Here is a 24,687-nt window from a genome sequence, read left to right as displayed (position 1 = left end):
GGGATGGAGACCGTAGCCCTTACAAGGAAATCTGCTAAAAAACTAAAACGTGAAGGAAATTACAAAAATTGATACAGCCAGAGATGATGATACCAAAGTGAACATGAAGAATCATAGAATGTAGACCAAGGATGATGACAAGAAGCATTGGGAGATCTCAAAAGAGATGGGTAAGCGACATAACAGCAGGGGCAGGCACACAGTAGATTGGCGCAAGATGGAGAACGATGCAATTGGGGTATACCTACATTTAGGAGTGGATCGAAAATGATTCACGAATAAGAGAAAAAAAATAGGAATGGTCTCATTATACAACTTTTTATTTTCTTGTTTTATTATCAAAGCATATGTACCTACATATATCATAAAAGCATATTATTGGATCAAAGAAAAATCTGACCCCAAAAAAAATAAAGGAAGGATGAAAATTTGGAAATAGGTAGTTGAAATTGTCTATTATTATATAAGAAAAAGTTTACAATTCTACATCCCCTCCATTTTTCAAAAATAGAGGGGAATACCCCCCTCTCGAAGGTAAAAAATATACATTCAAAATAAGTCCGGAATTGGAAAAAATGACTAATTCTACCCAACTTTTGTTCTATAGAGTTTTTTTAAGTCAATACTTTTCGAGTTATTTGCAAGTGAATATGTTCAAAAAGTAAGTATTTCAGCGAAAAAAATATTCTTAGCAAAAATATAGCTCATAAAAAACTGAAAAAAAATGGTGTATGCTTGAGGTCTGAAGACCCAGTAGAAGCAGAGTTGTAGCTAATAAAAGTAGGTTCTTCTTCATAAAATTCCAAATCGAATATTTCAATGTGAAATAACCCAAAAACGGAGCACTTTTTGGGGAAATTCATTTCAACTTTTTTAAAGTGTTTAAAAAAAGGATTATTTTTGTTTTTTAAAAAAACTTGTAACATTAAAATAAGTGAGTTACGCTCAAAATATTGTTGGTCCCTTTTATTTTTTGGTAAAAATATCGCGAAAATCACCCCCTAGTTAGCATCACAAATAAATTTTATCATTACCACTTCACAAGTTACTATGCTTATGTATTATTTATATGATTTGTAAGTTTCATCGGTTCAAAGTGCTTATTTTTGAAAAAGCTGTAGTTAAAATGGCTTGAACAAGTAACTAATCACGAGTTTAGGCAAATTTTGAACAATAGCATAATCAATTTTAGTATAAAAAGAAGACAAAAAAGGAAAAATATTCAGAAAAGCAAAACGTACATTTTATTACTCTTTAAGATTTTTGGTATTACTAATAATTTTTAAGTTAATTCCATAAACAATTCCATATTTTTTTTTTCAAAATTAAAAAAAAATGTTTAATTTTAAACCCAATTTTTTTCAAAACTGAGCTGTTTGAACCAATGAAACTTATAGATAATATAAACAATAAATAAGTAAAGTAACTTGTGAAGCGGTTAAGATTAATTTTATTTGGGAAGCTAATTAGGGGGTGATTTTCGCGATTTTTGTACCAAAAAATAAAAGGGACCAAAAATATTTTGAGCGTAACTCACTTATTTTTAATGTTGGAAATTTTTTTAAAAAACAAAAATAAACCTTTTTTTAAACACTTTAAAAAAGTTGTAATGAATTTTCCCCGAAAAGTGCTCTGTTTTTTAGGTTATTTCACATTGAAATATTCGATTTGGAATTTGACGAAGAAAAACCTACTTTTCATTAGCTACAACTCTGCTTATACTGGGTCTGCAGACCTCACGCGTACACCATTTTTTTCAATTTTTTATAAGCTATATTTTTATTAAGCATATTTTTTTCGCTGGAGTACTTACTTTTTGAGTTATCTGCGAAAAACCGTCCATAAACATGTTTTTTTTTTTTCGTTAAAAATGAACATATTATTCACTCGCAAATAACTCGAAAAGTATTGACTTAGTGAAAAAACTCTATAGAACAAAAGTTGCTTAGAACTAGTCATTTCATCCAATTCCGGGCCTATTTTGAACGTATATTTTTTCACTCATGAGAAAATATTTTTCACCCCCTATTTCCCAAGTTTTGTAAAATGGAGGGGATGTAGAATTGTAAACTTTTTCTTATATAATAATAGACAATTTCAACTACCTATTTCCAAATTTTCATCCTTCCTTTATTTTTTTGGAGGTTTTCGTAAAATTTTTTGTTCCCTGATCGGACAAATAGCAATTTAATATAATTGCGAATGAATTGCTTATCAAAATCATCTTTTTCAAAATCACCAAAAAAAGTTTTATCAAGCATCAAATTTTGTCTCATCTTTGTTCCCAACAATTAACCGATTATAATGCCCATACTTTAATAGATGTAACGGATAGTCGACTGTCTTCATCCCACGTACTACTCCAGTTTTGTTGTGCCTGATAAAATTTTTTGAAACTTAAACGTTCATAGTTTCTCCACGGTTTGGATCCGTCGGTTTTATCTTCAAAATTTAATCCACCTGCTCCAACACCCACTGATATATACATCTAAAAATTACAATTGTTATTTTATATAGGTAATATACATAGGGTGGAACGAAAACTTCGAAGTCATTATTTTTTATGGAGCTAGTGCGAAAAAGTTGTGTTTTGATGTATAATTAAACTGTAAGAAATCTTTTTTTGTACTAGACCCTATCTTCAGGTTCCATATTAAATTTAAATTTTTGTAAATAACAAAAAAAATAAAATTTTAAAAATTTATTTTTTTATCAGTTCTTTGAATCTAAATACTTGATTTATGATACAACATAGATTTTAAGATTGGTAGTCTGATTTTGTGTTGGGTGTTTGTGTTGTAAATAACGGCATATTTCTAGACTGCAACCTTGAACGAATAAAGCCATCCATTGATTCTGGTCCACAAACAGCAGCTGATGCTTCAGTTACTAACTTTTAACAGTTCTTTCCACGGATTTTGTATGACAAGGGCAGTTTAAGACCTCTGTGTTGTTGTAATTCCCAGAATCAATCATATCCCTTACATCTTCATTGGAAATATGTTTTAGCAAAGGAGGAGCCGTAAATTTGAATCCAGAAACAGAAATTAAGTCATTATAATCTGCAGCACTAAAATTTTTTAATGTTGGTATTTTGAATCTCCGGATCTTTTTTTTCTTTCTGACTTTGTCTAGCTTTCGGCACTCTACGTTCGTAGTACTAGCTCCCGTATATGTTTTCGTTCATCTTTCATCATACCGAGTAATAAATTTTCGGGATGGGCAAAATAAGCATTCCTTTGGATAACGGCATCGACAATTTTTCTTTGGTCAACTGGTAGAAATCGTGAATAATGGATCATTCGCCATAAACGTTTTGAACCATCAGAACAGCTAGGATACAGTTTTATATAAAACTAAACTGGTGCATACACTTTTTGGATGAAACTCACTAACATAATTAATTGGGGGCTGGGACATTCAGTTCCAACATACAATCGAAGCAACCGATTATCAACTGTCAGCCTTGCTTGTGATATTTTCCCAGGTTTTTTAAGGCTCAAATCATTATTACATTTTCTCGCAGCAACTGCTTGACTGATTTGGTACAAGTACTTCTGATTGGTACTAAGGTCTGTTGTTTCTAATATTATTGCTAGGTTGTTTTCTACTGCGACAAAATCGACAACAGTCTTCTCTTCACAGCGTTCCAGAAGTTTCCCTATTGACCCTGAATAACCAAGTGGTCCACTGGTGCGTCCATCTAACTGTTGAATTAAATGACGTAGAGGTAGCTCATTGCAATGAAATAAGCATACTAGCCATTGAAGTGAAGTGCCGCAGTATTTGTGATGTAGATGGTTGGACTGTAACTGTTGACAAAGAAGCAATGAATTCTTCTTCATGATCATCTGCATCAGAAGAATTTGAGTCAGACAAGCTGCTGCTTATGGAAAGATTAAAGGAATCTACGGTACATGCTTTAAGAACAATTTCGTCCGTATGATATTTTTGAGAACTTGCCTTTGCCTTCATGGTTCTTTCCATTTTCTTCCTTTTTGCTGCAGATGCTGCAATATCCACTGGTCCAATTGCCATTTTTCGAAAGGATCATTGATCTTGAAGAATAACTCGCTCATTTTGTGGTACTTTCTTGATTTTATCACAAGTACACACACAGTTCCAGTCATGTTGCACTTACAAGCCGCGATATTCAATAACTTTTTACACTCCTTTCGAAACTGGCAAATCTTTTCTATTTATGAATCAGATGCTTGCTGAGTTGTTGTGTACCTATCGCTTAAGATTTTGATATTCTGTATAAATATTTTTAATCATATATTGAATGCACTCATGCGATAATGTTGGAATAGAAACTTTTATTCATATTTGTTTTACTTTCGTTGCAACGGCATTCAAGGCGTGCGTCGGTGATAGATGGGTCTTAATTATTATTTGTCAAATTAAGTTCATTACGAATAAAGAGAAAGCACTTTAGAATATCACACTTAGTTGGTAAAACACGATCATTGAAATTTGATCAGAGCCATATTGAGTTTTTCGACAAAATTAATTTTTTTGTTTTTTCATTTTTCAAATCCAATACGGAACCTCAAGGTATTTTTTTTATTTCAAAATGCTCTCGCACCAATTGTTTTCATCATCTGACACAACTTTTAAACGATAGCCACAAGAATTTTTCTTTTCTTTTATTTTTTGACCTTTTTCGTTCCACCCTAAATATACAATGGACAGAAATATATGAAACCTCAAAGGTCACTCAGGTAGCAAATCAAGGAGAGGGGACTTCATTTGAACGCGTTGGTGCAAAGAGTTAAACATCCATTTAAAACGCATGAAAGTGCACGAAATCAGTAGTTTTGCGACATTGTCAGATAAAATCGTGGAATAGTTATTAAATATATTTTTAATAAACATGAATATTACAAGTACCGTGAAAAAGAGTGCACCAAGTGCATAACCCCTTGATATTTTAAACAATGTTTTAAAATTTACGCAGGAGGAAACAGAAGAAAATTTTTGTTGTAAACAGGTAACAAATGAAAAACCGAAAAACCTCTGAAACCCGATTGATCTGACAACGTTGCGTAACTTTCGATCGGTCTGACCTTGGCGGTTTCAGATATCTCTATCGACTTGTACATATAAATAACACATTAACAAAATATACAGGGTGAGTCATGAGGAACTGTACATACTCCTACCTCGTATAGAGGCTCCTATGGGAAATAACAAATGACCATTAAAAAGTCTCTGCTCCCCTTGTTTAATAATATACAGGGCGAGTTTCGCATTTTGACAGAAAATTATATTCGTCATAATTTTTGAACGGTCAGATCAATGTGTCTCTTATTTTGGTCAATCGTTACATTATTACCACCCAATCAACTGATTTGTTCAAACTAGAAAAAAATCAGGTCCGGCTTTAAAAAATTAGTTCGTTTGGGTCTTCGAAAAAATTTCACCCTGTATACGCTTTTTGAAAACTCTAATATTCATTTTACAAATTAGACAAATAGGCAATTAAAATGGCATACTTATTTTTTCCCCCACACGATTACTTAATTTTTTATAAAAAAATCAAATTTGACCATGAATTAAAAGATTGGTAAAGTAAACCATAGATTTAAAAAAATTAACTTTTATTACAAAAATTAATTTTTTTAACAAATATTTGATTTATGTTACCACCCAATCAACTGATTTATTCAAACTAGAAAAAAATCAGGTCCGGCTTTAAGAATTAATTTGTTTGGGTCTTAGAAAAAATTTCACCCTGTATACGCTTTTTGAAAACTATAATATGAATTTTACAAATTAGACAAATAGGCAATTAACATGGCATATTTACTTTTTTCCCCACACGATTAATTAATTTTTTATAAAAAAATCAAATTTGACTATGAATAATAATTAAAAGTTTGGTAAAGTGAACCATAGATTTAAAAAAATTTACTTTTATTACAAAAATTAATTTTTTTTGAACAAATATTTAATTTATGTTACCACCCAATCAACTGATTTATTCAAACTAGAAAAAAATCAGGCCCGGATTTAAAAAACTATTTCGTTTTGGTTTTAGAAAAAATTTCACCCTGTATACGCTTTTTGAAAACTCTAATATGAATTTTACAAATTAGACAAATAGGCAATTAAAATGGCATATTTATTTTTTTCCCCACGTGATTACTTAATTTTTTATTAAAAAATCAAATTTGTCAAAATCGGAATTTTAACCTAAAAATTAAAAAAAAAAAGATGAAATTACGGTTTAACTCCCTACAACGTTCCATTTAAAAAAAAAGTTTCTGAAATTTTTACAGCACATATCTCTTACCATTGTGAAGACTATGACAATTGTTGTAGACTTTCAGTCTTCTTCTAAAAGTTATGAATTTTTAAAAATAAAAGGTGAAGATTCGTGAATTGCAAAGTTAAATCGCAAAAATTAAGTGAAAAAATTTAAAATTTATCTATTTGATCACGTCTATGTTAAACTATAGAGTCCAAAGAGAAGTGTTATGGAGAGTTTTAGATCTAGACGTGTTATAGAAAAAAAAAATGGTTAAACTTTTAATTTTAAGAAAAACGTTGTTTAATTTTTTTTATTTTTATGGTAAGATTGCGATTTTGACAAATTTGATTTTTTAATAAAAAATTAAGTAATCGTGTGGGGAAAAAATAAATATGCCATTTTAATTGCCTATTTGTCTAATTTGTAAAATTCATATTAGAGATTTCAAAAAGCGTATACAGGGTGAAATTTTTTCTAAGACCCAAACGAACTAATTTTTTAAAGCCGGACCTGATTTTTTTCTAGTTTGAATAAATCAGTTGATTGGGTGGTAACATAAATTAAATATCTGTTTAAAAAAATTAATTTTTGTAATAAAAGTTAGTTTTTTTTAAATCTATGGTTCACTTTACCAAATTTTTAATTCATAGTCTTTGATTTTTTTATAAAAAATTAAGTAATCATGTGGGCAAAAAAATAAATATATCATTTTAATTGCCTATTTGTCTAATTTGTAAAATTAATATTAGAGTTTTCAAAATGCGTATACAGGGTGAAATTTTTTCTAAGACCCAAACGAACTAATTTTTTAAAGCAGGACCTGATTTTTTTCTAATTTGAATAAATCAGTTGATTATGTGGTAATAGTGTAACGATTGACCAAAATAAGAGACACATCGATCTGACCGTTCAAAAATTATGACGAATATAAATTTCTGTCAAAATGCGAAACTCGCCCTGTATATTATTAAACAATGGGAGCAGACACTTTTTAATGGTCATTTGTTATTCCTCATTGGGGCCTCTATACGAGGTAGGGGTATGTACAGTTCCTCATGACTCACCCTCTATATAACTGGAAAGGTGTGTAAAGGGGTAGTGAAGCGCAATACATGAGGCCATATCCTGTTGGCATTAGTTAGCCTCTCCTACTCAATTCCTATCTTCACCTCCAAATTGGTACACACCGGTAACCTGAGCAACCCTACTGGAGACTGGGTAACCAACCCAGTGGAAAGTGGGTTCAGTGCTGACGAAGAAGGAAGCATTGGTCCTCCGATTAAAAAGGGGTTGAAGGAAGGGCTAACAACCCTTCCTTTTAAAACTCAATTGTTACGAATACAATGGCTAACAAACTAACGGATGAAATAAATGAAAAAAAAAAACACGGTCGGTCCTTACAACGACGAACTCAGCAAAGAACAATGGAAATGATTATGGATTTAATGAATTGAATGAAATTCAAATTGAATGAATGAACAATGAAAATGAAATTGAATGAATTGAACGAATTGAATGAAATTGAAAAATGAAATTTGCGAAAAGTCAAAAACTGCCATGGCTGGGATATGTGCAGAGATAAGACGATGAAAAAACAACAAAGAAAATATTAAAATGGAAGCCGATAGGAAGGCGCAGAACGAGATGGTTGGATGACGTGGACGACGCCCTGAAAACCATGAACATAAGGCAATGGAGAAGAAGGGCCCAAAAGAGGACCGAATGGAAGGCATTGGAAGGACATAGCCACACAGGCAAAGACCCATCCGGGGTTATAATGGAAAAATAAAAAGATATAACTGGAAACATCTCCCAAAGCTGGTTAAAATCGACTTTCGTGACTATAGCAAAAAAAATGAATTATAAAATTATGTTCTTACTTCTTTATCGAAAGGAGCAAATAACGATCCAGTCTTCCATCGATCGGCATTCTTGATATTTAAAGCCTTTGCCAACGTCGAGAATCCACCGGATGGAGGAGAAATTGTTCCATAAATCCTGTCATTAACCGATAAACTTATGCCATCTAAAAAACAATAATATTTTCATACTTGCTTTTTTAAAGTAACTGGTTTGTTGGTTGTAAATGTAGTTCTGCACATGTTCTACATCCTTAGATCATTTATTTAAAAAAATCTGGAGTTACGGCACTAACAGCAATAGACCAGGCATTTGCATTTAGCACTAAAAGCTCCGGAATAAATCGATTTTTAAATACAGCACCTAGAACCTAGAGACTTTTATCCATTACAATTTTTTCCATTGTGATGTTCAGGGTAATGTCAGGAAAAAAGTCTCCTACAGAAGATTTGGTGGAAATGCATAATTGCATTTGCATAATTGCATAATGCATATTTTAAAGTGCACAAAATGCATTCAAGAGTACATACATAAGCTAAGCATATAAAGGGCCAGATTTTGTTACTCGGTTATTTTTGGGGTCGCTGAACATGACTACGTCATGAGAACCTACCTCCGGAGTACCTGGTGCCCAGGGTCACTGCTAAGGCACATCATCTGGACGTTCGAGAGTTACCGCCACTAAATTGATACAAACACATTACTTGGAGGTTTTTGGAGTCGCTGAACATGCTGAACCTTCGGAGCATCTGGTGCCCAGTACCATTGCTAAAGCAGGCACGTCATTTTCTGGAGTTTTGAGGATTTTCGGCATTAAATTGGTTTTTAATGGGTTTTTGGGGTCCTGAAAATGAAAACGCCATCAGAACCGACACCTGGAGCACCTGGTGTCTAGGGTCACGTCATCTTTTGGACTTTCGAGAAATTTCGGCACTAAATTAATGCAAACAGATTACACATAGCGTTTGTAGGGTTTAATGAACACGAATATGCCATCAGAACTGACTCCCACAGTACCTGGTTCCCAGGGTCACTGCTAGGCAGGTCATCTTCAGGAGTTTCGAAGGTTTTCGGTCTTGAATACATGCAAATAGTTTACTAGGCGGTTTTTGGGTCGCTGAATACGAACACGCCTTCAGAACCAATCTCCGAACCACCTGGTGCCCAAGGTTAGTGCTAAGACATGTTATCTTCTGGAGATAGGAATCGTTCGTCTTCAAAAGGTTAGTAATGAACTATACGGAATACCCACTGTAAATGAAATTTCCTGGTAAAAACGTTTACCTTCCGCGCCAAAAATAAATCACGCTATTGGCGAAATACCTTTTGGCGGGCAATTTTTGTCCATTACCGCTAGTTATAACAATATGATTGGTAGAGCGCCTCCCCTACCCTCGAAAGATAACTGTCACCAAGCTACTTCGCCACAATTCCAAAAATTTCTTTGACTCATGTTTGTGGAGGTGAAAGCAACCAGTAATTTTGTCGTGCATTGTGGAAAACATGCTGTCTTCACACGAGACATTGACATCCACGTTACGAGTGGGTGAAGCACATCTTTGGTTCTATAAAGTTATTTATAATATGTATCTGGAAAGACTTAGCGGGTTATCGCCCTTATAAGGGTTAATATGAGGTGTTTTCAAACCTTACTTGAGATCTATGTTCCACAAATACACGCAGATGTATTTACTGAGTTTACCATTTTTTAACAGTACAGGAAAATATATGTCTAGATGCAATCATCACTGATACAAATTAGTAGGGATTAGGTATAAAAGTGTCATAAATAATTAACTAAGGTTGTATACCTTCATTCCAAGTGACTGCATATCTGTAATACGAACTATACCATGGAGAACTTCTAGATATAGATTTGAGTCCATACTTTCTACCTACAGGAGACCCACTAATCACTATTCCACCATATACGTTATGACTTAAGACAGCATTTCCTGGACAAAAAGCTATTGTGATTTGACCAGAGTCATATCCAGGACCGTATTCGTCCTTCACGGGATTTATAGTTAATACTGAAAAAATAATTATTATTTACAGAACGGACATACCTAATAAACTTTTAAATCTACCTACTTGGATATAACCAATCTCCTTTGGGCAATTTAGCTCTGATCTCAATTTTTCCATATTTAAAGGAAAATTTTCCTTTCGTTGTTATCTTGGCCGATATTATTGGTGGTAAAATAAATCCAGCATCTGGTCTTATATGACAATCTAGAGTACCTAATGCTCCAGTACAACTAAAATTCATAAAAATAATACAGTTAAAAGTTTTGTCAGGTCTATCTCAGGATAGAACAGTGGATATATAGTGAAAATACTCATGATAGTGTTTCATGCAACAAATATCTTGGGTTTCAATATCTATGACACGCAATGAGGGAACAGCGATATGAAATTCTAAGACTGATAATACAGGTAAAGATACGAGGCGGAAGGAGTATAGGACGAAAGAGAGTGTCACGGAGAATTTAACCCAGGCAACCAAATAACGTTTACAAAACGTTGAAAAGACGTCATAATTATCACCAAACCACGTTTTTACGTCGTTTTTTAGATTATTTTTCATTTTATGGTTTTAAAAATACACAATAATAATAATTATTCGTATCTGTATTGTTGGTATTGCAATCTTTCATTTAACTGTTTTAAATTTAGCTTATAGGCTAAGGTATACTTACTGTGTCAAAATTTAAACAACATATAAACTAATAAATAATTTATTAACAAATTAATTTAATTAAACTCTATAACACATAATTAGTTCAATAACAGAAAATATTCACCAAAACAAAACACATAACCTCAAACCGTTTTCAAGAAGAAATATCACAAAAACTATTGCATTAAACTAACTCACAACTCACTTGAGAAAAACGAATAAAAATCTCTTAATTAACACGTTTCTTCAACTAAATACCTAAATGAAAATTCCTTTTTTACCACACAAAGCACGTAAACAATAAACGAAAAATTTCTTATGACAATTTAAGCCTTATAAACGTCAATATACAAAATTAACATTATAAGCATTAACTCGTTAAGCTCCTCCCATTTTTGTGACGTCAGACTTGGGCTGTTTGAAATACTCTGAAATGAAAACGTATTTTTAATCGTATTTTAACTTCATTAATCTTACGTATTTAAAATCACCTAAAAAGACGTTTATACGACGTAATGTTCAAACACGTGTATATATTCCACCAAAAGCTGACGTTTCCTCGACGTTATTGATGTCACTTGGTTGCCTGGGAAGGGACCGGTTTAAGTGCAGTTCTATAGAACTCGTCAGAGCAGCCATTTATATAGTAAAGGTAGTGATGTCCTTATGAGAGTTTCAGCGCGTTGATGCTGATTTTATCAAAAAGAATTTGTAATCGAACATTAGAGAGGATAAATGAAAACTGTTTTAGAAAGACAATCTACAATTTTAGTATTCGTATGCGTTTAAGTTTATTTGATATACTATATTAAGCATATGAATCCTAAAATTATAGATTGTCTTTCTAAAACAGTTTTAATTTAATTTCTCTAATGTTCGAATACAAATTCTTTTTGATAAAATCGGCATCACCGTGCTAAAAACTCTCATCTCTAGTGGGAGCACGCAAAATAGAATTATATTTTAGTGACGTCACGTTGCCTAGCAACCGTCGATTCTCCCATTATGAAATTCTATTTTGTAACGTCACTAAAATAGACTTCTATTTTGCGTCCTCTGGGCCCAGGACTGCATTGCCTATGTTCCCTATACTGTAAAGTCAAGGTGGGACGGACTATAGAAGAATGGAACATATGAAATATGGCACAAATAAAAGAAGGACTTACATAAATAGTGCAGTCACTGAAGGTGGATATGAGCTATTACCTCCGATTTCGTTGAACCTCCGTCGATTTGAATGAAGATTGGTGAGTGGTTAGAGGATATCTCAAGGAACAAAGGTGACATGGTGCCAACTTGCGCTTTTACCCTGGTGGTGGGTGCCACCCCTTCTCGCGGGTGAAAATTATTTTATTAAAAATAATTCTATAGGGGGACAAATTCTAAGTAAAATTTGTTATGTAAAGTTATTAAAATAAATCAAAACTTTTTGGGTTATTAAAGATCAAAGATTTCAATTTTTCGTGAGAAAAATGCATGTTTTTAACCGATTTTTCATAAATAACTCAAAAACTATAAGTTTTTACAAAAAAGTTATTATTACCAAAATTGAAGCTAATAAAAAAAGAAATAAACCACTTACTAAAAAAACCTTTTAATGTTGACTAAAAGTAAGTTATAGGTAATTGAATGTATATTTTTTTCGGCGAGTACCCAAATCTAAGTATTCAAGCTTAAATAACGGGAAAATGATGCATTTATAAAATAAACTTATTAAACATTTGTCAAAGTACTTAGAAATATCTATCAAATGAGTCCTCGAACAAGTTGATAACATTAAAATTTATGCTCCAAAATTTTTTCAAAATTTATCTTTTAAAGTTTTTTCCAAAAAATTTTGTTTTTTTTTTTAAATAACTCCGTTAATTGTTAGGATATAAGGTTCACCTAAAAACTATTTGAAAGTTATTTCCAAGAAAAATTAGACAATGTTGAATTTAATCTTTTAAACTCCTTACTTTTTTTAAAATAAAAGGTTAAATGGCCCCGGTTACATGGTTCTCGCAGCAAAATTTAAGCTTTAAACGTTTCTATCTCGGTTATTTTTTACCCTACAGAAATAAAAAAAGGTAAAATATTTTATATAGAAAAAAGTAAAATTTGGTTATTTATCATTTTTTTCGAATATTCAGTATTTTATAGTTATTATCAAAAGAAAATGAAAATTACGATCATTTTAAAAATTCTGACTTTGTAATTATACCTTTTTTTCAAAAAATTTTATTCTAAACCGGTCAAAGTTTTTGAAATCATTACTTATGCTAACATAAAGAAATTATTGTAAGGATTACTATAAATTTTAATTTTTATGGAAATGGGGTATGTTTTATTTTTCACTTTTTCCTAAAAAAATCGAAAGGGTTGTCTTATTTTCATCATAACTTGCTTAATTTTAATGCTACTATATTATTCTGAAGCTCAATTGATAGGTAATCCTATGTGCTTTGACAAGTGCTTAACAGGTATATTTATAAAAGGCATCGTTTTCCCGTTATTTAAGCTTGAATACTTAGATTTGAGTACTCGTCGAAAAAAATTTACATTCAATTACCCATAACTCACTTTGACTTAATATTAGTTTAGTTCCTTAGGTAAGGAGTGTACTCAATTTTTTATTATCTTCAATTTTGTTAATAATAACTTTTTTGTATTTTTTGTAAAAGCCTATGGTTTTTGAGTTATACGTGAAAAACAGCTTTAAAGCATGATTTTTTTTACGACAAAATAAAATCTTTGATCTTCAATAACTCAAAAAGCATTGATTTATATTATTAACTTTATATAACAAATTTTGCTTAGAATTTGTCCTTATATCGATTTATGGTATTATTTTTGATAAAAGAATTTTCATCACCGAGAAGGGGTGGTATCCACCCCTAAGGTAAAAGCGCAAGTTTGCATCATGTCACCTTTGTCGCTTGAGGTATCCTCTAACTACTCACCAATTTTCATGGAAATCGATGGAGGTTCAACGAAATCGGAGGTGAAAACCTTCAGTGACTCCACTAAAAAGTGAAGGTAAAAATTCATGCTATTGAGAAAATATCAGACTCTACTAATTTCATACAAACACAATCATTTTTGGAAAGTATAAATTATTAAAATCGACTCATTTCAAACCTCAAAAACATTTTTCATCGTTATTTTATACTGAATAGGATTAATTTTTTTCTCAAAATTATACTCCCTGTTAAGTTAATTACCTGGTTCCTAAATCTAAGGGCTGTTCAACAAAATTAGGCCCATAAACATTGTCCATCAGTGCTGGTTTAATAACTAAGGCTTTATCTTGTATAAAGGCCACTTCGGGTCTGTTAGTGTATAATACGAATTCGTAATCCTAAAAAATTATTATTGTAAGGAAGGCTAGTTGAATCATATTATAATTGTCGGTTATAATGCCCTAGTATACTATCGCGAAAAAGTATTTTGGAGTATTTCGGACATGTAGGTCCCAAATATAGATTGCTACAAAATATTATGCAAGGGAAAATAGCAGACAAACGCAGTCCAGGACGAAGAAGAACTTCATGGTTGAAGAACTTGCGAGATTGGTATGGTTTTGATACAAGCATGGTATTTAGGGTGACAGTGAATAAAATTAAGATAGCTATGATGGTAACCAACCTTCTGAAAGGACATGGTACATGAAGAAGAAGAAGACATAGTAAACTTATATGTAAGATATGAGAAAGTTTGTTATTAAATATAGATACTACTATTTTATACCAGTAAAAATTTTAAATAAATCCAAATTACACCATGAAGATGGCGACAGCAGCTTTTCCTGCTTTGGTAGCATTTGAAGCAGTTAACTTAAGTTAAGTTAAGTTAAGTTAAATTGAATAAGTTCACGATTATATACAGGGTGAGTCACCTCTAACGGGACGGAAGATTACAGCGAAATAGTAAAAGATTTGAAAAAAATATAAATTAGTAGTTTGTAAGTTGATAAAATCTACATTTTAAAATTATTTTGAAATATACAGGGTGTCCCAATAAACGGCGTATCAAAGTTATATTTTTTCTTATGGAACACCCTGTATTTTATTGCATTTTTTAATTATTCGCAAAAAATAAGGTATAGATTCATAAGGCTTCCCTATACCTATGTACAGAGTGTTCTGAGTTATGGTGACTTTTCTTAAAATGTAAAGGTTTAAAGAAGGCTTATTGTCAAGTTATTTAAGAAATTATGAAAAAATACTTTTACATCTAAATATTTGGATATTGGTTGAATGTATTCCATGATTGATTATTACACAATTATTTACAGGGTGTTCAACATTTACAGTTTCATTATTTGATTATTCAATGTGTCGTATGATGCTTATTTTAAATGGAACACCATGTATATTAATACACCATTATACTAAACTCTTTCGAATGGTATATGAATGTCCTACACTTAGATCTAATAGTTTTTGCCTAATTTACAATTATTTAAATTCTTAATCTGTAAATCGAGTTTAAAACAAAAGATGTATCTCATTGTATGACATCGTCATTGTATGACAGTACGGTCTGGTAATTATCAAAAATATAAACATCCGTGTGTGATATTCAAATTTAATTGTTCCTAAAAATGAATAATCACGTTATCTACGAAAGGGTAGACATGGTACTTTAAATTGGGGAGTGTTTGTAAAATTGTACCTTACCTTCTTAAGTTTACACTCAAAAGTATCCTGATACAAGACACCCAAAAAAGGACGTTTTTGAGATATTTCAATAGATTCCGTGCTACTGGTAATGTTTACTGCAGCGGTTCTCAATCTGTGGTACATGTACCACTGGTGGTACATTTCATTTTTTGAGGTGGTACACAAAACGCAAAAACAGCCAAAATCAGCACCACTATTATAGTTAATTAGATCACCTAGTTAGATATGTATTTCAGTTAGGTGGTACCAAAAATAATAAAAAGTATTTGGTGGTACATGACACAAAAAGATTGAGAACCGCTGGTTTACTGCTTTCTGTTACTGCTTTCTGTTACGGAAAACCCAAATAGTAGTAAAGAAAAATTTCGGGTGAATTGTAAATCAGTCAAACAACTGTTAGAATACTTAAGAGAAACCACTATTACCCATATAAAACTCAACTTCACCAGTATTAGACCAAACAGGATTATGATAAATATTTAACTTATCGTTTATGGACTTTAGACTTTATAGAAGATCCTGATTTTTTTTATGTATTGTATACAGACCAATATAAATACCTACTTTTCATAATAATGGTCTAGTAAATAGACATAATTTTCATTTCATTATGATACAGTAAACAAAAATTTCTTTCGTTCAGTTTAAAAATCGACAGTGACTATAAATATTATTTTTAAAATCAATTTACCGTTTAAGAAAATTGTAAATTACGCAAAAACTATGACTCCTAGTTATAGAACATCCCTATACCATTCGAAAGAAAAATCTGTGCTTAGTACAATAATTTATTGATATACAAGGTGTTTTATTTTAAATAAGCATCATATGACACAGTAAATAATCCAAGAATGAAACTGTAAATTTTGAACACCCTGTAAATAAGTGTGTAATAATTAATCATGAAATACATTCAACCAATATCCAAATACTTAAATGTAAAAGTAATTTTTTTATAATTTTTTAAATAACTTTAGAGTAAGCCTTCTTTAAAGGTAAAATTTAATAAAAAATTTTGGTCTTGGTAAAAGGTATATTATTTTAAAAAGCCCTATAGGGCTACAAACATCGAACAGAACGTTTTCGCTCTAAAAAGAGCATCATCAGTGTTGCAAGAACATGGTGAGCCAACCAAAAAAATACGAAGGTCAAAGCCTTTCAAAAATGGACTAAAAGTCACATCAAAATGCTAACATAGCAAATTCCAAAGGATGGATATAATCCCTAAGGATATGGCCCTAGGATAACATATAACTCCCACACGTTGTAAGTGGGTCAAAGGTAACAAATTAGGTCATTATGTTACAAGAGCTGACAGGCAACTGTAACATAATGACCTAATTTGTTACCTTTGACCCACTTACAACGTGTGGGAGTCATATGTTATCCTAGGGCCATATCCTTAGGGATTATATCCATCCTTTGGAATTTGCTATGTTAGCATTTTGATGTGACTTTTAGTCCATTTTTGAAAGGCTTTGACCTTCGTATTTTTTTGGTTGGCTCACCATGTTCTTGCAACACTGATGATGCTCTTTTTAGAGCGAAAACGTTCTGTTCGATGTTTGTAGCCCTATAGGGCTTTTTAAAATAATATACCTTTTACCAAGACCAAAATTTTTTATTAAATTTTACTTGTAATTAATGGTATACAGCCAGCTACAGGAAATTCTTCCTAGTGGATCCTTCTTTAAAGCTTTACATTTTAAGAAAAGTCAACATAAATCAGAACACTCTGTACATAGGTATAGGGAAGCTTTATGAATTTTTACCTTATTTTTTGCGGACAATTACAAAATGCAATAAAATATAGCGTGTTCGATAAGAAAAAATATAACTTTGATACGCCGCCATTATTCAAAATAATTTTAAAATGTAGATTTTATCAACTTATAAACTACTAATTTAAAAAAAATTTCAAATCTACCATTTCGCTGTAATCTTCCGTCCCGTTAGTGGTGACTTACCCTGTATATCTGGGTCAAATTATAAAACTTAACGAGGAAAACCAAACAACAGATAGCAAAAGACGAGTTAGATTAGACTGGCATGGGCGTCATTTGGCAAACTAAGCTACATCCATAAGAAATAAAAAATATCCACAAGATCTTATTAAGACAATATATACAATCAATGGGTACTCCCTGTTCTCACTTATGGTTCCTAAACATGGACGTTTACAAAAGCAAACATGGACAAAATCATAAAAACTCAAAGAGCAATGGAAAGACAAATGAAAAAGGGAAACGAGTGAATAAGAGGGAAAACAAAAGTTAGGGATGATAGACAAGAAATTGCAAAACTGAAATTTAGATTTGTTGGACAATATAAGACAAAAAGAAGACCATTGGAACAAAATTCTTATAAATTGGAGACTGTGGGAATATAAACGAAGCAGAGGAAGATCCCAAATGAGATTGACAGATGATACCGAGAAGCACGTGGGCTCTAGGTGGATAACTGTAGCGACAGACAGAGAAGAATGGAAAAGGATTGGGGCAGTGCCGGTTTATCCACGAGGCGCTTGGGGCGGGCGCCCAGGGGCCCGTTCCTTTTAATTATAAAAAATAAAGTCGCTAAATAATTTACATATTCACCGAAAAAAATCTCATACGCAGATACGCCAATACACTGCAAACGTCTTTGTTCTATTGTTACATCTCTTCACGCCTATACACAGTGCCGTAGCCTAGCGTGGCCTAGCCCCACAGGGGTCCCGTGTCAGTGTTTGTGGCGGGGCCCTTTTCCAAAAACTACAGAAAGTTGTCAGATTTTGCCATGTCATTGATTAAAAACTAACCAGGTAGTGGGTAAAAACTGTGTAGGTTATTAATCAATGGCCATGTCTCGAATTGTATCCAAAATAATCGCACGAAAGGAGATTTTTAGTTTCTAATAATTTCATTTTAAATTGTGGGGCTTAAATAATAATTTATCTCACTTCTCGGCTTTAAAATAAGTTCTTTAAAATAGAAACAAAATAAGTCCTTTTATAGTTATTTATGATATACCTAAGTGTTAAAAGTACAATTTTAAGGCACGCGAATTCTGCAATTCACATGAGTGCCTTAAAAATGTACTTTTTAACACGTATATCATACAATATATTTTTTATAAACGTTATAAATCTATAAAATACAATATTTTTGTTAATTGCTGAAACCATAAAACCTATGACCCGTAAAAGGTAGAACTGGTTGACTGCACTCGAGGGGAATGTCTAAAAATTCTTAGAGAAAATATTATACCGTTACATAAACTTGTTTTTTCTACAAACGTGTTAAAAATGCAATAATATCTACAGTTTAAATTAAATTTTAAAAAACCTTTTAAACCACCTTTTTCAAATTACGCAAGTTGTACCATTAATATTAATGGTAATAAATGATATATAAATATTTTGACGTTTCACAATTTGACAATTCACTTTTAACTGCAGTGCCCTAAAAATTTTAAAGCACTAGTGCTTTAAAGTAGCATTTTTAACGCTCCTATGGAGTGCTAAAATAGTTATTTATGAAACAGTTCGTGAAGTATGCTTTTTGCGAACGCACGCGATTTTTAGGGCACGAGCGACAACGGAGCGAGTGCTATAAATCGCATAAGTTCGCAAAAAGTACTTCACGCACAGTTTCATACAATATTTTATCTACGATAAACAAACAAAAAATCTGTAAATCTTCGTCACTGGAATTCATTTCTATTCTGCAATTTTTAGAAATTTGACATTTAAAAATTCTAAATACTTTCAAACCACAAAACTGTCGAAACTTTTGTTATAATTCATTGCTCATATTGTCATCACCATGACAACGTGAAAGTTAAGGATTGCCACCATGACAACTCGAAGTGCGAACATGTAAATCCCATTTAAAATACATTGTTACTTCACGCACACTTTAACTCCTTCACGCACTGCTATCTATAATGATAGTTTTCACAAACTAAAAACTTATATGTACATAATATGACATAGAGTAGATAAATTGCATTTTTAACACGGTTGTAGAAAAAAATAGTTAAACGAAAGACAAAAATAGATATACATAATTCTAATTTATAGATAAAGAATAGAATATTCTCGAAAATGCCAATACCCAAGCAATAGGTAATACACACTCTTTCAAACATTCAAAAGTAAAGCGATTACAAAAATTGCAATTTGGTATTATACAGTGGCCTCTAAGGCTAGCACTCCACCTGCGATTTTTAGTCGCAGCGACAAAAAAATCGCTGTCGCAGAAAATCTAGGGTCTAGAAAATTAGTCGCTGTTTTCAGAATCGCGAATATAATGCTACAAGGATGTAAAATCAGCTTTTAGATGTTTTTTAATCTAGAGATAAAGAAGAAGTCAAGACGTTAATTAATACTTTATGCGAGAAACATAAAAACGATGTTGATGAAACCAAAGAGAACTTGCATAATGAAATTACCCATTTTGTAACGTTATGCCAAAATTTGAATAAACATTTTTATGAACAATATGAACAATTTATGAAAAATTTGATTCTTCCAGGATGTAAAAGCAACTTCTCCCAATATTTTAACTTTACTGAAAATTTATTTAAAGATACCAATTTCTAATGCGTCAGGCGAGCGGTCTTTTTCGGCTTTAAAGAGAATTAAAACATATTTAAGGTCAAATTTATGTCAAGAAAACCTAGACATAGACGCATTACACTGGTAAACACACAGTTTGCTGCCGGAAATTTTTTTACTGTTTCTAGATAATTTGTGTCTGCTGAATCCAAAAATGCCACCAGATTTGTTCCATCAGATCGTTTTCAGAATATACGACAACAGATCACATTTCTAACATATAGGGTAATTTAACGCAGCACCACCTACATATGTAGTGCCTACCCATGAACTAAACCAAATACGAATAAAAAGTAAAATATTTATTGTATAATAATGTACTTACAAAAATCATCACGCATATCTGCCAAAAAAACTTAACTTTTGATCTAACCTAACCGGCAGCGTCGCAACAAAAATGTGTTATTCGGTGTCACCTAAAAACTTCCTTTTATATGATTTTCTTGCAAAGGCTTTAAAAGGACGGTCCCTTTGAAGACTCAAGCAGTAATCCGCCATCATGTGATAGTCCCATCTCCCTGATACCCCTCTTCCATCGTTTTGATATCTTGGTGAAAATTTTCTGGAAAACGGTCTATAAGTGGCTGTGGAGGTAATGAATTTTAATACTCATATGACAACCGTGTTTGTTAAAATTGTTGAACATTTATTCCACTCTAATGCCCAATTGGTATACTTCCATATTTGTTGCCATTATGTAGAAGGACACACCTTAAACTTCGTTTGGAACTGTCGATAAAAAGACGCCAGTGATCTGGTGTATACTCCGATACACCCATTTTTTCTAACAGTTCTTTGAAAAACCATATCATCTTGCTGAGAAAAAAAGGCAAAATATCTCTTATCTCTATTACGTTAGTATGTAATTTTGGTGTCTGGGTGAAGAACATTCTTTTCTTTTAGTCTGGAGGTAAGCAACTCGGAAAAATCCTTTGGAAGGTTCAAATTTCTGATAATATCGCTTAGCTCTTCCTGAGTAAAGCACTGAGGACGTGTTAAATCCCCTTCAAAATCACTGTCGTCTTCCTCAAATCTATTAGTCTGCAGTTCGTCAAATAACGTTTCGGCATTATCCTCTAGTAACACAGGTAGACTGCTAAATATTGGAATGGGTATCTGCTCAAGCTGATGTGGAATTGGTCTTATTGCTGAATCCAGGTTAGGATATGTTCACGTATGTCGATTGTTACGATTAATGCCTTTTATATTCACAAGACAGAAATAGCAATCGTCAAAATGATTTTTTGGTTCCCTCCATACCAGTGGAAAACCAAATTTAAACATTTTCGTTGTCCTTTCGTCCACTGTCGCAAGTTTTCAATACAAGTTTTGCACACTACATGTGGAGCTCAGGATTTACCTTGATCTCCTACATGAACACCAAAATAGGCCCTTTTGTTCATTTGTCCATTTGTCTTAGAATTTGTTAATTTTGTTTATAAACATATTGCAATTATAGTGGTGGAATATGCAGAAATGTAAGAATAAAAAATGAATAACCATTTTCAATTTCTTTGCAAAACGAAAATACAGCCGAACCATATTCTAGTCCAATCAGAGAGTGCTGCAAGCACCTCTACCGGTTTCGAAACTTATTAGTCTCTCATCAGGAGGCACATATGCTGCTCTTCCTGATCCAACCAAAACAAACCCCAGCGTGCAGTCCCGGATTGCAACGAACGAAATGGCATAGATGCCCTAGCGGCAACTGCTACCAAAAAGACTAAGTTTTCACTCTAATGGCATATAAAACAACATAATCCTATTCTACATCCCACCAGAATGAAAACAATGGGAACCTTCTCTGGTTACACCTCCGAGGCTTCTACAATTTGCAAGCCATACGGATGCTGAGACTAAGGAAGATGAGGGAATTCTACAATTTACAATTCACGTCCCATCTGCTCAGCGCGGTAAAGTTCCAACGAGAATGGTTCCCTTCATACTCCACACAGAGTAAATGTAAATCAAAAATGAATAACCATTTTCAATTTCGTTGCAAAACGAAAATACAGCCGAACCATATTCTAGTCCAATCAATGAGTGCAGCAAGCACCTCTACCGGTTTCGAAACTTATTAGTCTCTCATCAGGAGGCACATATGTTGCTCTCCATGATCCAACCAAAACAAACCCCAGCGTGCAGTCCCGGATTGCAACGAACGAAATGGCATAGATGCCCTAGCGGCAACTGCTACCAAAAAGACTAAGTTTTTACTCTAATGGCATATAAAACAACATAATCCTATTCTACATCCCACCAGAATGACAACAATGGGAACCTTCTCTGGTTACACCTCCGAGGCTTCTACAATTTGCAAGCCATACGGATGCTGAGACTTCCGTAGAATTCCCTCATCTTCCTTAGTCTCAGCATCCGTATGGCTTGCAAATTGTAGAAGCCTCGGAGGTGTAACCAGAGAAGGTTCCCATTGTTTTCATTCTGGTGGGATGTAGAATAGGATTATGTTGTTTTATATGCCATTAGAGTGAAAACTTAGTCTTTTCGGTAGCAGTTGCCGCTAGGGCATCTATGCCATTTCGTTCGTTGAAATCCGGGACTGCACGCTGGGGTTTGTTTTGGTTGGATCAGGGAGAGCAGCATATGTGCCTCCTGATGAGAGACTAATAAGTTTCGAAACCGGTAGAGGTGCTTGCAGCACTCTCTGATTGGACTAGAATATGGTTCCGCTGTATTTTCGTTTTGCAACGAAATTGAAAATGGTTATTCATTTTTTATTTACATTTACTCTGTGTGGAGTATGAAGGGAACCATTCTCGTTGGAACTTTACCGCGCTGAGCAGACGGGACGTGAATTGTAAATTGTAGAATTCCCTCATCTTCCTTAGTCTCAGCATCCGTATGGCTTGCAAATTGTAGAAACGTCGGAGGTGTAACCAGAGAAGGTTCCCATTGTTTTCATTCTGGTGGGATGTAGAATAGGATTATGTTGTTTTATATGCCATTAGAGTGAAAACTTAGTCTTTTTTTAAATGTAAGAATATTTAAGTATTTGATAAGTATGTTATATCTCGAAAACTAGAGCTGATACAAAGAAAAGGTTTGTATTTTTGGAATCAGCACAGATGAATTAACTAAAATCAGTTGATTTTTTTTCGGCAGCAAGACAAATTTTTTTTTATTGGGCTGTGTTATCACTCACCATTGTATATAGAGAATGAAGAACTGGAGAAACTGAATTGTGATAATATTATATAGCAGTTTGCGAATGCCAAGTCAAGAAAAAAAGTAATCTAATTTTTGTCTTTATGTATTTTTTAGAATATGTTTTTTTTGCTTGTCATGTGTTGTTTTGTGGAGCTTTCTGTTTTTTGTTTATGTTTTTAATAGTTATTTATGATATAAATGTTAAAAGTACACGTTTAAGGCACGCATGTGAAAGTTTGCAGAATGAGCGAAGCGGAGTGCCTTAAAAATGTACTTTCTAACACGCATATCATACAATATTTTTTCTACAAACGTAATTACAGGACAATATCTACAAAAACTTTTACTTGAACTTGACTGACATTCCATTTTTATATTTTTTTGACATTACATCAAAATTGCCTATAGACCGGTCTAGTTAGACTCAAAAATAGGAGTGAGGCTACAATAATTACCATCAAGCTGAAAATTGGCAGGATTGTTCAAAATACCGTCATAAATGAAATCTAAAAAGTCCTCATAAATCCGACCCCTGCTAAAAAATTTACGCGGGGTCAAAGGTTACTAAATATGGTTTTTAGCGATTTTCAGCGAAACGGTAAGTTTTATCGTAAAATTAGTTATAACAAAAAATGTAGATTAGATAATTATCTATAAAAAAATATCTTAATAGTTTTTTTCCTAAGAGGCACTGTTTTTGAGATACAACGATTCAAAGAGTTGAAAGACTTCTAATCGTCATAATATATGTATTAGTACACCAGGTATATACATCACTGAAACTGTAATACAAGTTAGCATAATATTCTACGGTCAACTTAACTTATATTACACATAATAATATAAGATTATAAATATGATAATGTTTCTACTATACAGCTTGCGGTCTACCGAGGGATGCAATCCATAAGCTGTATTATATTATAATGCCAACAAAAAAATCTTTACAAAGTGAATGTAACGCGAAAATAATAAGAATTATTTGAATTTTACGGCTTAATCCCAACAAAAATACACAACAAAAAACAACAAATGACAAAGTATTAACTTATAATAATTCTTTTTATTTATGCGCCTTAGTTCAATTTGCAAAGATGGGTTTTGTCGGAATAAACACGTTCGTCAGCTAATCTAATCACCCTACCTATTCTCTTCTCCGAAGAGTTTGAACATAATAATGAAAGACAACTTTCTAGGCAAAATGTTTATTGCTAAGTACTAATAAATACTTATGCAAATTACACCGTGATTTTCCTGGGTGGCGAAATCCTTCAGGTAGATGACACCCTCGAGGTATTAATTAGTCTTGAGTACTACTCCGGAGTGAAAATACGTGTTAAACCTATATTTTTTTATCGTGTATTTCGTGTTATTTTCATTGTTATAACAAAAATGTCAGAATATTGTTTTATTTGCGCGTATTTGCGCGTATTATTTGACGTAATGATAATTGAAA

The 24,687-nt window shown here is 32.7% G+C and overlaps 1 protein-coding gene across 1 annotated transcript in view; it reads right to left on the bottom strand.

Moving 5' to 3' along the window:
- Positions 1 to 302: 302 nt before the first annotated feature.
- The window catches only part of LOC126890605 (beta-1,3-glucan-binding protein-like), a 39,523-nt gene continuing 15,138 nt past the window's right edge, over positions 303 to 24,687 (bottom strand). The window contains exons 4-8 of the mRNA XM_050659684.1: positions 14,003 to 14,139; positions 10,211 to 10,377; positions 9,928 to 10,149; positions 8,137 to 8,282; positions 303 to 2,488 (exon numbers count right to left, since the gene is read on the bottom strand). Of these exons, the coding sequence (XP_050515641.1) occupies positions 2,300 to 2,488; positions 8,137 to 8,282; positions 9,928 to 10,149; positions 10,211 to 10,377; positions 14,003 to 14,139 (861 nt within the window). The 3' untranslated portion in view covers positions 303 to 2,299. The remainder of the gene's footprint in view (positions 2,489 to 8,136; positions 8,283 to 9,927; positions 10,150 to 10,210; positions 10,378 to 14,002; positions 14,140 to 24,687) is intronic.

This window comes from Diabrotica virgifera, chromosome 8 (assembly GCF_917563875.1).
Source record: "Diabrotica virgifera virgifera chromosome 8, PGI_DIABVI_V3a".
NCBI lineage: Eukaryota > Metazoa > Arthropoda > Insecta > Coleoptera > Chrysomelidae > Diabrotica > Diabrotica virgifera.
This window is presented reverse-complemented; position numbering and strand designations above follow the sequence as displayed.